The sequence below is a fragment of the Engraulis encrasicolus genome, chromosome 12 (assembly GCF_034702125.1).
Source record: "Engraulis encrasicolus isolate BLACKSEA-1 chromosome 12, IST_EnEncr_1.0, whole genome shotgun sequence".
Classification (NCBI taxonomy): domain Eukaryota; kingdom Metazoa; phylum Chordata; class Actinopteri; order Clupeiformes; family Engraulidae; genus Engraulis; species Engraulis encrasicolus.
This window is the reverse complement of record NC_085868.1, coordinates 2030001-2045000: the sequence shown is the minus strand read 5'-3', so window position 1 is coordinate 2045000 and position 15000 is coordinate 2030001. Positions and strand designations below refer to the sequence as shown.

The following is a 15000-nucleotide window of genomic DNA, read 5'->3' as shown; positions in this document are numbered from 1 at the left end:
GTGTAGGCCCCCCATCATAACATATGAACCAAATCAAGCTATACAGTACTGTATATACAGAAGGACCCACCAGTTGAGAAACACTGCTCTATACTGTATTCCCACAGCATTATTTTACCAGTCTTATTTTCCAACTTGTGTTCGCTCAGGATTTTTCTCATTTCAAAGATTTTTTTCTGTATAAAAAGGAGACAATCCGCACACTTCAGGTCTTTTTTTGTGCAAAGAAGCTGTACTTGACTTGCAAGCTTTCGGTCCTTAGACCTTCATCAGGCAGAGTGCATACAAACAGTGCTTTTGGTTAATATACTTCATTTGTGGCACCTGTGGTGTGGAGTCAGCATTCTAGGAAATGTAGTGAAAGACAAACATGAAACATATAAACAGAGAAAACAAGGACAGCTCTGTTTTATGATGGCTAAGGCCTGATGTCTACTACACAGCATGGAATTGTTCTTGTTTTCTCTGTGAAAATACTTATGTTACCCTAACAAAGAACTTTGACAAACTGTGCAACTGCCACAGTTTTCGTGTCCATAGCGTCCGTGTCCATTCCATGGAATTCTGTGAGATCAGGCTGGCCTGTCTGATCTTTGCCATTATGACCAGGCCCAGGACAAAATCCTCTCAAAGGGTGCACCTCTCAATGCATGTACGTAATGTGATGGGGCCCAACTCTTCCTGGGCCCTGAACAACTGAACCATTTCAGGGGGGATGTTACTATGAAGCAGAAACCTTTGTACTGTGTTCAATTCCTGTTACCTTCCCTTGTGTTCGTCCGTGTCATATATCAGCTTTAACAGACGCTTAAAAAATCTGTAGCTCCAAATTTGATTCTCATCTCTTGGTTGCATTGTTAGGCTTCCTTTTAAATGAAAACATTTACTGTTAGACAGTGCCCTTCGGATATACTAAATAATAACTCATAACTTGTTGGTTTATGTTGGTGTACATTGGTGTTATGTTGGTGGACATTGATGTCATTTATTGAAATATTTATTTTATTTTGCCATGCTTCTCCTGCCAACCTGCACCCCCCTAGTTGGCCCCCAAGGCTCCCCGGCCCCAACTGCCATGCATGGTCTCCAGCAGGAGCATCTTGCAAGACCAAGCAGCCAGTACACATGAACAGAAGAGTTTGGAGTGACGAGACTCCAAAGTAAAAAAAAAATGCAATGCTAATTTAACACTTGGATATTGGATTTAACATCTACGATATTGTGTTTGGTCCCAGAGTGGCCTCTAAGTGTTAAATTAACACTGCCTTTTTTTGATGGTGATGGATGCTATAATCTCTTCTGAAATGTCAAAACCACTTCTCCTGCTGCTGCCACATGCTGCATGCTGTTCATTGATTGGTGCCAGACAGATTGCCTGCACAAAACAGCCCTTGTAAGTGGAGCTACTCTCCAACAAGGGGAGATCTGGATTAGTATGATAGAGATGACACTCCACATTGGTAGAGGGTCTTAAAGTTGCTCTTAAATGGTAACTTCAGCCAATTTCAACATGCAGTTGTAATGCTCACGCTACCATGGACTTGTCATTACCTGAGATTTTTAGATGCGTCCAGCATCTCTATAACAGGGTCTGTCTGTCCGTCCGTCCGTCTGAAACGCTTTCATTCAATTGTTGTCCGTCTGAAACGCTTTCATTCAATTGTTGTCCGTCTGAAACGCTTTCTTTAAATTGTTCCTTCCTGTGGCCACAAGGCGGCAGACTACGGAGCGAATGCGTGCAAGCATAGCCTTTCTATACTAAACCGGATGCTAACGTTGGCGAAAAGTAGCCTAGCCACAGGCTAACTGACAAACGTGAGGCCAACAACTCAGCCGATCGTGATGTACGCCACAAATAGACCAATCTACCTCATTTTTAGACACTACAATGTTGATTTCTGCCTTCTATTTTCATCAGTTAAGAAATCTAGCGTCGGATTAACACTAGGGTGACCAGATTTTTGTAGTCTGAAACCGGGACACTTCGTGCGTGACTGAAGGACAATATTTGGCGGGCGGGTCTGGGGGTCCTCCCCCAGGAAAATTTTTATTTTTTTAGATGCAATTTCCTACATTCTGAACAACTTTAGATGGAGGAATGACAAATCGCAACTGACTCCTTCAGACTTTCTATACAAGCGCTGGCTGCCATTAACTGTAACATGTAATCTTTTCCATAGGCCTATATTTACCCTGATAAACATGGCACAATGTAGTGGGTGGCTAAAACCGGGACATATTTGTGTCCCGAGAGGGTTTGCTTGGGACCTGGGACACACAACTCCAAACCGGGACTGTCCCGGTCAAACCGGGACGTCTGGTCACCCTAATTAACACATTATTAAGGTAGTAAACCGAGTTGCCACCATGTTTGTTTTCCAGAATCTACCGGGTAGAGAGCTCACGTGCAGCATTCTGGGTAATTGAGTTTCACCTAAAGGGTCAACCCATAAGCGCATGATTCACCCAAACGGTTTTATTTATTTATTATTTGTCGATGTTTAGATTCTTTCCCACATGCACATAATGCTGAAATGGCGTGATACTAAAGGTTGTTAGGCCTAATAAATGTCTGGTAATTTGTAATGTAGCCTACTTCATCTAGGCTATGTGAAATTTCAAATCATAGCCTATGGTTCTTTTCCAAATCCAAGAATGATGATAAGCTTATTATACCCTAAACTGCAAAAAATAACGCAATGTCTCGCCATTTTGCTGCCTTGCTGCCTGCCACAATATTTGGAGTGTCCATGATGACCAATAAACAAAAAGTACATCCTCGGGGGGCGTTGACAGGCTAGGAGGAGGCCAGGGGGGCGTTTGGGGGGAAAAATGGCATAGTTGGAACTGGCATAGAGGGACGCATCTGTTGTCCGCCTGTCGGCCTTGTTTTGTCTTTTTCTTCAGCCTTTTACAGATCCTGGTCATTGTAATGGGGGCAGGTGTTTGTTTACATTTCAAAGAAACATCTTTATTTATTCCCAAAAACATCCAAAAGATTATGCAACATCAGCAGACAACTAGCAAACAGCGATACCTTTTGGGAAAATATTTGGAGTAGGCCTAAAAAGCTGCCCCCATTAGAATAGCTCATATCTCGGAAAGAGTGAGCCAAAAAATGCAGCCCCACATTGTTCCAGGGACTGTAAACAAAACCCATAGGTTACTGTAAGTCAAATAGTCATAAAAGTGTAACGCAATGTAATGTAATGACCGAGCCAATCAGGATAGACTATGAAAGGGGCACGTGTACTGCATCTGTGGAGGCCTGTTCTCAGTCAAAAATACCAGGGCCGCTTTTTTGCTCCAGTCCAGGCCAGGTATCATCAGTTGTTGTTGCCATAGTCTCCATCAGGTCCTTTTTACAAATTGGTGTTTACACTTGCACACGCACAGATAGCTATAAATATTCAACCACGCGCAAACCACCCACTTGATAACAATCGTCCACGCACACAAGACTTTGCTGACGTAAATGAATTTATATAGTGTACACAAATGGCTAAATGTTGATGTCTTCAATGTTGTTGTTGTTGTTTCCCCCTCAATTACTATGAAACTTAATTAATGCATGTATGTGCATGTCATGAATGGGCAAAGGGCAGACACAGCAGCTGTGCCTAGGGGCATTATAATGGGAAGTACCAGACCAGTGGGCTGTGTGTGGTTCCTCTTTACAGAATAATTTCATTCTTATTTTACTGAAGTTACCATCAGAAAGTGGTAGTACTTCTAATTGTTTCATGATAATTCTTGAGACATTTTTGGGCAACTCATTGTTATTTACTTTGCAATTACCATTGTTTTTACCTGTGAGGTACCATGTTCTTAACCTGTCCCTTTCGTTACCCAGTCAATGCATACTAATTAGCAGTGCTAAATAATGGGTTACCATTGATTTCTGTTCACTGTTGTGATGAAACAGCATGCATAACTAAATGTAATTTATGTGCATGCCATGATCTCAAACATAACGACTGTGCCCCGGGGGGTTCTAAGGATGGGGATTCCTAGGGGGGTCGTTAGAAGGCAGAGAAGGCAGCATCTTCTTCCTTTTACAGAGTCATTTCATCCTTATTTTTGGAAGTTACAGCTGGGAGCTTTGGAGACATTCTACTGAGACATTTCTAGGCAATTCATTTACTTTGTGAATCCCATTAGTTTTAAGCTGTGAGGTACCATGTAATGTCTGTTTTTTGTTTGTTTGTTTGTTCGTTTTTTTGGGGGGAGTGCCCTGTTGTTACTCAACAAATACATAGTAAAGGACTATTAAGTAATTGGTTGTAATAACACACACAACCAGACAAGTGTGTTGTTCCTTTTTTACAGAGTAATTCCATCTTCATTCAACTACATGTAGCAAATTTATGCATGTATGTCCACGTCATGAATGGGAAAAGGGAAGTCATGGCAACAGCACCCAGGGCGACAGGACACAGTATGTGTTCATTCAACACTTAGAGAGACAGATTTAACACTCTTCTAGTGGGTTCCTACTCTATTCTTTTAAAATGTATTAACACTGTGACATTTACTATGCATGGTACAATGAGGTACCATCTTCAGGGATTCTCATGCATGGAGAAGGGAGGGGGAAAAAATCACTCACACCCACGTCAGTGTGAGGCAATTCCAACCATTAACACTTTGACTGCAAGCCTGACTCATTAACCGCTAGTCCTAGTTGCAGCAGGCTGTAATTTTTAAAGTACACTACATCCAGTACGGCTCTCTGACAGGTGATGAAGCGGGTCACCAGAGGTTGGCTTTCACTATGGTGTTTGCTAAATGCAATGCAATGTTACTTTCCCCTGAGGGACTCTCTCTCAAGCAATAGCCTGGTAAACGATCATGACAAAGATAAAAAACTCTTGTCCTCCAAATGTCTCCCTTTTATTAAATGGGATGGGGCCAAACTACCAACTAGATATGTTTCAGCTGTATTCACCAACTAGGTCACTAAGATCAATGGAAGAACTTGCTGGTAATACAAAATGTCAGAACAAAGTATGGCGAGGCACACTGAACTGCACATTGAACTGCGTGTACAAAATGCCTTATCCAACAAATAAAATAAAGCCTTTCGCTTCATGACGAAACTAAAGCTTGTGTGCTCTATATTTTCCCCATAGTGATTAAATATCTGTTGCGTCTTTGCATAAAAGTGTAAATATAATACGATGTAAAATAAAGAACTCTTCTGTGAAAAGGGTAAAAGAAAGTGAAAGCGAAAGCCCAACTGGGAAACTCCAACCCCTACTTTCATTGTGACACAGCACTCCACAGTACACAAGTGAACACTGCACGCAACAAAATTGCATTTATGCCTCATCCGTGCAAGGGGGCAGCCCCCAATGGCGCACAAAAGGGAGTAGGGCAGCGGGACAGTACCATGGTCAGGGTACGTCAGTCATGGAGGAGGATGGGAGAGAGCATTGGTCATACTCCCCCCACCAACCTGGCGGGTAAGGAGTCCAACCAGTAACCTTTGTACTCTAAATGTAAATAGGCTTACAATGTAAAATAAAGGACAATTCTGTGGACCTGTGAAGGTGATTGTGATGGGGAAGACTCTTTTTCTCCAATGCTTGTGTGCTCTGTATATTCCCCCACTAAACATCTCTTTTGCCTCTTAGGATAAAAGTGTAAATATAATACAATGTAAAAATTAAGAACAATTATGTGAACAGGCAATTCAAAGCTTTCATTCTGAACACTCCATGGCTGAGCATGGTGCTGTCCTACCGGCACACTGCTTCCATTGGGGCCCTATTGCGGGGCTTCTCCCTTGCATGGGTGAGACAAAAATGTAATTGTGTTGTGTGCGTGTTTCAAAACAAACACCTAAATATTATCTACTGAGCATTTAACCTTCGGCCCATGGGCACACTATAAAGGCAATCATTTAGATCATGTGCTACATACAGTAGCCTACCTAGAAAGCATACTACATCCAGTGCTGATGACAAGAAAAGTGGTCCCCAGCGGCAGGGCTGGCTTCCATACTACCTCATGATAAAATTGTCTTAGAAACTTACGTTTTACACATTTTCAACCACTCGTTTATGACAATATTTAAGATTTGCTCACACTTACCATGGCTGAGAAGTGACCATTCCATACTCACAGCTGTTTCAGTGTGTGCTTATTACTGTATACTTTGAAGAAGACACATGGACCTCCATTGTCATGCCCCATCTTGAACTATTTTACATGTTATGTTAGAGTAGTGTAATACTTTGGTAGTTGACCTTTCAAGGACTATTAGTGTTCAACTGGTGGAACGGCTTGCATTATGGAGCTATGGGCCGGCTGTGTGAAACTCCCCTTTTCTTTTTGTTGCAGTCGTATGTAAATGTTGTTGTCGTTGTCTCCATTCAACAAATTAGTACGTACACTTTCATACGCACACACCCATATATACACATGCACGCACAAACCACCCACTCACGTCTTTACCAGCTTTTATGTTCTCCCTTACAGTTCCTACTCAGCCAGACTGAACGAGTTTGGACTATCGTCTGTAGCTCTAGAGGCTTGCTGCCTCCTCGCACCTCATCTTTTATGACTCTCTCTCTCTCTCGCTCTCTCTCTCTCTCTCTCTCTCTCTCTCTCGCTCTCTCTCTCTCTCTCTCTGACATCTTTTTATCCCATCCTGTGACCTTCAACACTGCTACTAATCCCTTTCATCCTCTGAGAGTCCCGTCACATGCACGCATGCACGCACGCATGCACGCACAGAAGTAAGGTTGACTCTTGTCACAGAAATGTCTCCTGCTCTCTCTCCCTCTCCCCCTATCTCTCTCTCTCTCTCTCTCTCTCTCTCTCTCTCTCTCTCTCTGTTTCTCTCTCTATCTCTCTCTCGCTCGCTCTCTCTCTCTCTCTCTCTCTCTCTTTCTCTATTTCTCTCTCTCACAAACACACACGCACACATGCACGCACGCTCGCACACGCACACGCACACGCACACCACATTCCAACCGCACAGCTAGGAGCGAATTCAGCTCCAAAGACTGCACACACCCACACACCAGTGATTCAGATGAAAAGTCCACACAGCAGGATCGGTCTGAGCGAACAAAGGAATTAATCTCGGCACATTGATACACCCGCGCCCCCGAAGTTTAATGTGATGCAACTTTTCCATCGACAAGGGTCTTTCTGTGTCAGACGGTTGGTAAAAAGCCATGTAAAATTGATTTTTTTTCAGCGCATGTCCAGTACCTACCTCAGTATGTAAAACGTTCATCTCCTCTGCTTTCCTTTGAGACTTGATGCTGCATCAACATCAAGTAACAAATCCACTGTGGATGCATGTTTACACTATCAGTCGTGTACTGTCCAGGACTGCTGTGGACAGGTGTACAGGTGTAATGTACAGTGTGAGCGCGTGTGTGCGTGCGTGAGCGTGTGTGTGAGTGTGTGTGCGTGTATGCGTGTGTGCGTGTGTGTGTGTGTGTGTGTGTGTGTGTGTGTGTGTGTGTGTGTGTGTGTGTGTGTGTGTGTGTGTGTGTGTGTGCAAACACAAAATAACTCCTCAGATGGCTCTTTGTTAGGATCCGGTTCCTTTCAAAGAGACGTTAAAAAAAAAACGGATCTTTTGAACAGTTATTACTTATTCAGTGAAGGTAGCATTTTTGACTCCACGTCTAGGTGATTTTGTCCAAACAAGAACTGGCACTCTCCAAGGTAGACACTTTTTCCCAAAATTAAAGTGCTCACATGCTCAAAGCGAACAAAAAAAACGGAAAAGAGTGACTCCAACTGGGATTCGGTTCCCATCGTTCACATCTAGGAGTCGTTCAAAAGAACCGATTCGTTTCACGAACGTCACAACACTGTTTTGGAGCAAGCGTCATCATTGCATACGATGGACAGGCAGCTAATTGAAATGGATGAATACATATAGCCCCTTTGTGTCACACCTTCTCTATTACAGTGTCTCCCGCCGTGACACCCGGCCGTCTCCCTTGGCGACCCCTGAATCACCTGGTCATCTCGTTGCCGTGGGAAACGAATGCTATTCCACAATACCATACCTTATGACATTTCCCTGTGTGCCCAGTGCAGAGTCCACTCTCTATTCAACAGGCTATTCAGGGCCCTCCAGACTGGCTAGAGAGGATGGATAAGAGCCTCTAGGGGAATGAACATGAGGATCTCTGCTGCTGAGTGGGGACTTTTCAAGGTGTTATGTGTGTGCGTGTGCGTGTGTGTGTGTGTGTGTGTGTGTGTGTGTGTGTGTGTGTGTGTGTGTGTGTGTGTGTGTGTGTGTGTGTGTGTGTGTGTGTGTGTGTGTGTGTGTGTGTGTGAGAGAGAGAGAGGATCTGAGGAGGGGAGTTGAGGGGAGTTGGGGTGGGTGAGTGGGGGTATATGATACCAAAGGACAGAGACTGACTGGTGGGGTGTGGAGAGAGTTGGCACGGGGTGACGAGCAACAGGGGAGGTGGAGGTGAGGAAGTGGGGTGGGGGTCGGGGGTGGTGGAGGTGGACAGGAAATAGACGTGGTCAAAGACCCCTGTGGCTGGCTGGGGGAGGGGGAGGTGGAGGCGGGACGGAGTGGGGATTGGGGAAAGGGTGGCATGGGGGTGGCAGGAAATGGAGGTGGGTGAAAAGGGATCCGATAATGGGACCCTACGGGGTATTATCTCAGGGTTGGGATCGGGGTAAGGTACATTGTGTAACTCACCTCTCCATTACAGAAGCAGTAGATTATGGACACAAAGAAACCCTGGAAGTGAAGAAAGAAAGAAAGAAAGAAAGAAAGAAAGAAAGAAAGAAAGAAAGAAAGAAAGAAAGAAAGAAAGAAAGGAACACAGAAAAAAAACAGATTAAGTTCCGAAGTGAAGGGCAATGTGAAGAGGATGGAAGCACTTCTCACTTCACTCCTCTGTCATTTTTAGTATGAAATGATAAGAAAATAAAAGTGTGATTTTGTTCGAAGCTGCTTTTGTGTGAAGAGGCCTCCGTAGAGGCATGCTGCCCTTTAAAGTTCAGCTCGTTCTCACATGCACAGTGGGGTAGAGACCACGTAAAAGCCTAAAATGCTTATTTCCCAGCTGACGTTTTTTGTTTTCCTTTTTAAAAAATGTTTCCTGAACAAATCTTCAGGCTTTAAAAAACATCATGCATTATCAAAGGGTCAACTTGATGTCACTACAGTGCACTGCAGTTCTGTAATTGAAAATACGTTTTGAAAGCTTTCAGGATGAAGAGTAGAGACAAACAACTGATTCATTCATTCACCGACCCCTCTCAAACTCTGCAAATCATGTGTGCGCATGCGTGCGTGAACCAGTCACCCTACTTCATGGTCTAATCCATCTTATCTGAAGGCATTACAGTTCTTCCATGATGTTGTATTCCTCCAATGCCAACTCTTTAGCTTTGCCCTCTACTAACACAAGGCAGTAACATCCCAAACAATTCTCTGTCACCAGCCTCCCTCGGTGGAATAAGCGACCAGCTGCTAGAGCAAGGTCATACCTCTCAAGCTTTCATAAGCTTTTGCTAGTGCTAAGAACAACGGAGGCGATTTAGAATATCTTCAATTTGCTGCGTTTAATGGAAGCCCCCCTTACTGGCTTTCTGAACATTCACACTGTCATCTTGTGTAGCTAATGTAAAATAACCTTGTGATGTTTGAGAATTTGTGAGGTCAAAGTACAGCTCAACCTCCCATGGTGATTTATTAACTCTATAAAGTTGCCAATAGAGGTGCTCCGATCACCATTTTTTGGGTCCGATCACCGATACCGATCACCAAAAATCTTTATCTGCCGATTACCGATCATTGCCGATCACAAAAATGATTTCCTATTTTTTTAATAGCCTATTAATTATCCTTATTGAATACCATTTCTGCCCATAAACCAATCAATCTTAATTTGCACATGTCTATTATTAGGCTATTATTATTATTATTATTATTATTATTATTATTATTATTATTATTATCTTTCAGACTAGTGTTGGTAATACAGTCTACAGTATTAATCAATGTATAAGTTATTGCATAGAATAACTAAACTATTTAAGATTGAATTGAAACTGAAACATTACATCAAATAGTCTTCCACATACGAGAAAAAAACAACCTGTCGCTTTAAATGAGCAGCCTCGTGAGGAGAGCCCCTCCCCTCTCTGTCACCGTCCACAGTTGCTGTGCTCCACTACCGTTCTGAATCTCTCTCTCAAGTTTTAACCACATCTGTTTCAGCGACTATCAAACTAATCGACTGACTGCCAATTACAACTTTGAAAACAATAATTGACATGTTTGTGCTGACAACGTGAAGTTGTCGCGTGCTGACCAAGGCAACTACACAGGTTATAACGTAACATGGCTCACTGGCGAGTAGGCTACTCAATCGCAAATTACATTGTCACTCAGGTAAACGGCGCATGGATCGGAAAATCAGATCATTGTTGATGCAGATATGGTTATGAATGGTGGAAATGAAGGGGGGATGGCGAAAAGTTATAGACAAGCAAAGATGCCTTCTTTTGGTGCAGTTGCAGCTGTGCAGAGCCAGCGCCTACATGCAGCGCCAGATGTAAAGGCAAATGGTTGCGTGAGGAATTTAATATCTCTCGATCGGTTTTTTGATCGGCATGTTTTTCCGATCACCGATCAGGCTATTTTTGGCCATTATCGGCCGGTCATGATCGGCAGCCGAGCAATCGGAGCACCTCTAGTTGCCAAGGTACCTTCACAATAATTTTTGGAAGGACTTACCTGGAAGGAGTTGAAGAAGAGCTCAAAGTACATCCTGACCTCCCAGCCCAAGCCCTGGCCCGTGTGGGGCATCCCCACGAACACGATGTAGTGCACCCCAAACACTAGCACCAACACCAGCGTAGACTTGGCCAGCTTCCTGTCCAGGAAGGAAACAACAGTGAATGGTCAATTGACTGCTTTTAGCACATAGTGCCTTTCCACTCGTTTGAGCACTCAAATCACTTTACATTGTACACTGTATGCCTCACATTCACCCATTCACACAAACATATTCACACACCAGTGGCAGTGGCTGCCACACAGGGTACCAGTCTGCCACCAGGACCAATTTGGGGTTAAGTATCTTGCTCCAGGAAACATCCATGGGTTGCAGAACAGGCTCCTCTACCACCTGAGCCACTATCACCCTAAAGTTGCTTGGTTAAATAGAATGGAAGAGAAAAGAAAAGAAAAGAAAAGAAAAGAAAAGAAAAGAAAAGAAAAGAAAAGAAAAGAATAGAATAGAATAGAATAGAATAGAATAGAATACCTTTTACTGTCACTATTCAGACATACAGTACAAATCCCCCTACACACATTCACAATGACGACATAGAAGGCACTCATTGTGCTTTTATCAACGGAGGGATGCAGTGGTGTAGCGCACTCTAATGTCCCATAGCATAAACAGGCTCCTTGCCCGTGGAGACCCAGGTTCAATTCCAGCCTGGGTCATCACCCAACTCTCTCTCAAGCTAATCTAATGATCAATTTCAAGTTCAAGTACAAGTTTTATTTTTCACCAAAGGGGAACATAGCTTGTAGTCGGTATTAAAACATTCAGAACAGACACCAAATAATAAAAACGACATAAAGACAACAGATGTTGAAGAAAGCCATGCTGCCCAAAACGTCATATTTAAAAAGAGAAACAGGAGCCTGATGTCAACCATACCCTACCCCATTTCTCTCTCCCATTTTTTTTCTGTCATAATCTCCACTTTTCTATCAATAAAGACACAAAAATACAAATATATAACTACAAGAAATAGCTGCATCCACAAAGCACTCTGGAAAGTGTGTCAATTTTAGTGTGCCCCTGTACGTCTTGCATGCTGCTATCATGTTTCCTATCTAGGGAGGAAACAGCAGTATCTTGGTTAGAAAGTAGTCCAGTCCACACAGCACTCAGGGAAGTCTATTTGTGTTGCTACATCCAATATTGTCTCTGTGAGTCCCTAGAGTCCACATGCTACTGCTGCTGCTGCTGCTACACTTCCTTTCAGAAAGGAACAACATCACCACTTCTAAAAAAAAGGTCAAATTCATGTTACACTATGTGAAGCCCATTTTGTGTCTCTGTGTGTTCCTGTTTGTCTTCCTGCTGCTCACAAAATCCTTGTCTATCAATCTGTCCCTCTTTCTCGCTCAAGATGGACCAACTGCCGCTCTAACCTTAGAGAGAAAGGGGGAGACAGACAGACCCAGAGACAGACCGGAAGACAGGCAGACATTGGCAGACAGACAGACAGGCAGACAGACCAGTATTCAATGCCCACATTCAGCACTGATATGTACTGATAAAGTCTGTTTTTCTGGATATGTGTGCTATTTAGTTTGATGCAAGTGTCAAAATATCTGGGCGATAAGGATCATATGCAAATGTAAATCTCACTGCATGGTGATCAGGACTGCTCCACTCAAATCTTCTGCTGTTGGCTCTTTGAAGCTCTATTACCCAGATCAGAGTGTTTCTGTCTATTTGATGAATTCTGCCTTTCATTCTTTCTTTCTGTCTTTCTTTCTGTCTGTCTGTCTGTCTGTCTGTCTGTCTTTCCTTCTTTCTTTAGAGGACTAGGGAATTTCTTCTTGAAAAGGAGCAAAGGTATACCTAAACAATCTGGATCAAAAAGAAAACAACAACAATGACAAAGAACAGATACTTGATAGGCTATTAACAAGAGAATACAAATTAGTCTGAGCGGTTTCCATTTTGCATCCTATCTAAAATCCAATCGGAAGTGTCTGCATGGTGCAGTTATATACTGATTACATCAATTGCGATATACTTTTAATTAGGCCTATCTCTTTACATATAGGCCTATTGATTTATTTTAATTGTACTTTCAGATCTCTTTTCATGTGGTTTTGCCGTGCTTACCCAATCCTGTCACTCACAACCAGGTAAAGCAAACTAGGCAATTGTCTATAGGGCCCCAGATGAAAGTGGGCCCCTGGTTATGACTACTATGTACTTTTATTCAAATGACAGCAATGACAACTTTGTGAGTGAGGCAAAGCCTTCCCAAATTCATTGACTGAAAAATACAATGATACTGCTATCAAAGTCTCTCTTTAGGGGGGCCCTCCCAAATCGAAGAGAAAAAAAGGGCCCTCAAGTCGCCCTTTGCCTAAGGCCCTCCAAACGCCTTGAAATAACCCTGTGCATCCCCAAACAGTATATTTGTTCTACATTATAAGCGTCCCTTGCACAAAGCATCTTGAGACTCGTGTGTGTAAGACACTGAAAAACACGTTCAATTCCCCTCCAATTATTTTTCTTTCCTCTTAAGACTAAGAGTGAGTCACAAAATCCTGTGGCAATACAAAGTAACTGTTTTGTTTGAAACAACTCAGTTATATGAAGTCAAAAGCACTCCTGGTCCACTAAGAACAATGTGAAACAGCAGAAACTGTGTATTACCTGTTTTTGCCAGTGTTTTTCTGGTGCATGATCTAAAGACCTGATGTAGGGACATAATTGCAGGTCTTGTTACAGTAAGAGGGCGCAAGCACCAACAATTATCTGGAAATATTCTTTTCTTTTGGCACTGAATGCCCTGAATCATTAATTGTGCTATAAATTATTTTAATAGTCACCTCACAAATGGGATTCATGGAAAGTGCTTGTGATTATGCAAATATCCAACAAGAACATTTTTAATAGTACAAATAGCATTGAGATCACTCATTGTATGCTGCACACAATATTTGCAACTTTGTTCTTCTTGACCTTTCATCCTCTTCTCTCTTCTCTTCTCTTCTCTTTATCTGTCCTCGAATCTATTCTATTCCGTTCTATTCTATTCTATTCTATTCTATTCTATTCTATTCTATTCTATTCTATTATGTTCTTCATGGTATGTGACCTTTAGTTAAAGCAGGCTGAAAGCTCCCTCACCAGCAGACGATCTGTCATAATAAATATGTGCAGCCACTGTTTTTGCATCATGATACCCAAACGTGGCAAACGCAATCAGTGGTACAAGCCATCTTCCCCCAAAAACCCAGAATGGTAATCAGTGGGCTAGAGGGCAGAAGGGAGTTGAGGTTGGCCAGTTGGGAGACAACTTGAATAAGAAAAATACAATGTAAATTCAAGTGAAATTTGACCGAAAACAAATGAAATGTGGAATATTTATCATGCAGTGATGACAAATACTGAGCTGTGTGAGAGGGAAGCAGCGCTGGCACGGTTGTTTGGTTGTTTTTTACATGTTTGTGTGTGTGCGTGTGTGCATGTGTGTATGTGTGTCTGTACTAAGTGGCAGAAACAGGTAGTACAGCAGAGCAGAGCTGGCAGGCTGGTGGGCTGGCTGGTGATGGCTCCTATTACCTGCATTCCAATGCCATATGAAACACCTTCCCAGAGGGGCTGGGCACTTTTATTTTGACAGCCTGCAGGTCGGAAGAAAACTTGCTCTTACACTTACCCTTTTCCAGTACACAAATACACACACTCTTGGACATACAAAGACACACAGACACACACCCAGACAGACACAAACACAGTCACAGTCACAGTTAAACACACACACACACACACACACACACACACACACACACACACACACACACACACACACACACACACACACACACACACACACACACACACACACACACACACACACACACACACACTGCCTTTTTCACCCGCACCATCTGCACATTCTCATCTCTGTGTGTCACCAAACACATAGGGAATGAGGATGGCATCTGTGCACATGTCTGAGATACCAGAAAATAAAACGATAAAACTCGATGTCCTCGAAACGTAACAGTGTGATAAAGTGGTGTGTGTGTGTGTGTGTGTGTGTGTGTGTGTGTGTGTGTGTGTGTGTGTGTGTGTGTGTGTGTGTGTGTGTGTGTGTGTGTGTGTGTGTGTGTGTGTGCGCGTGTGCGGGTGCGTGTGTGTGTGCATGTGTCTGTCTGTCTGTGTGTGCACACGGGCATGTGTGAGTGTATGTCTACATGCCAAAACTGACTTCCCACACTAA

At 43.0% G+C, this 15000-nt stretch overlaps 1 protein-coding gene across 1 annotated transcript in view; it reads right to left on the bottom strand.

Moving 5' to 3' along the window:
- The window catches only part of pth2rb (parathyroid hormone 2 receptor b), a 102208-nt gene that overhangs the window by 9052 nt on the left and 78156 nt on the right, over positions 1-15000 (bottom strand). The window contains exons 10-11 of the mRNA XM_063212632.1: positions 10739-10877; positions 8690-8731 (exon numbers count right to left, since the gene is read on the bottom strand). Coding sequence (XP_063068702.1) covers positions 8690-8731; positions 10739-10877 — 181 coding nt within the window. The remainder of the gene's footprint in view (positions 1-8689; positions 8732-10738; positions 10878-15000) is intronic.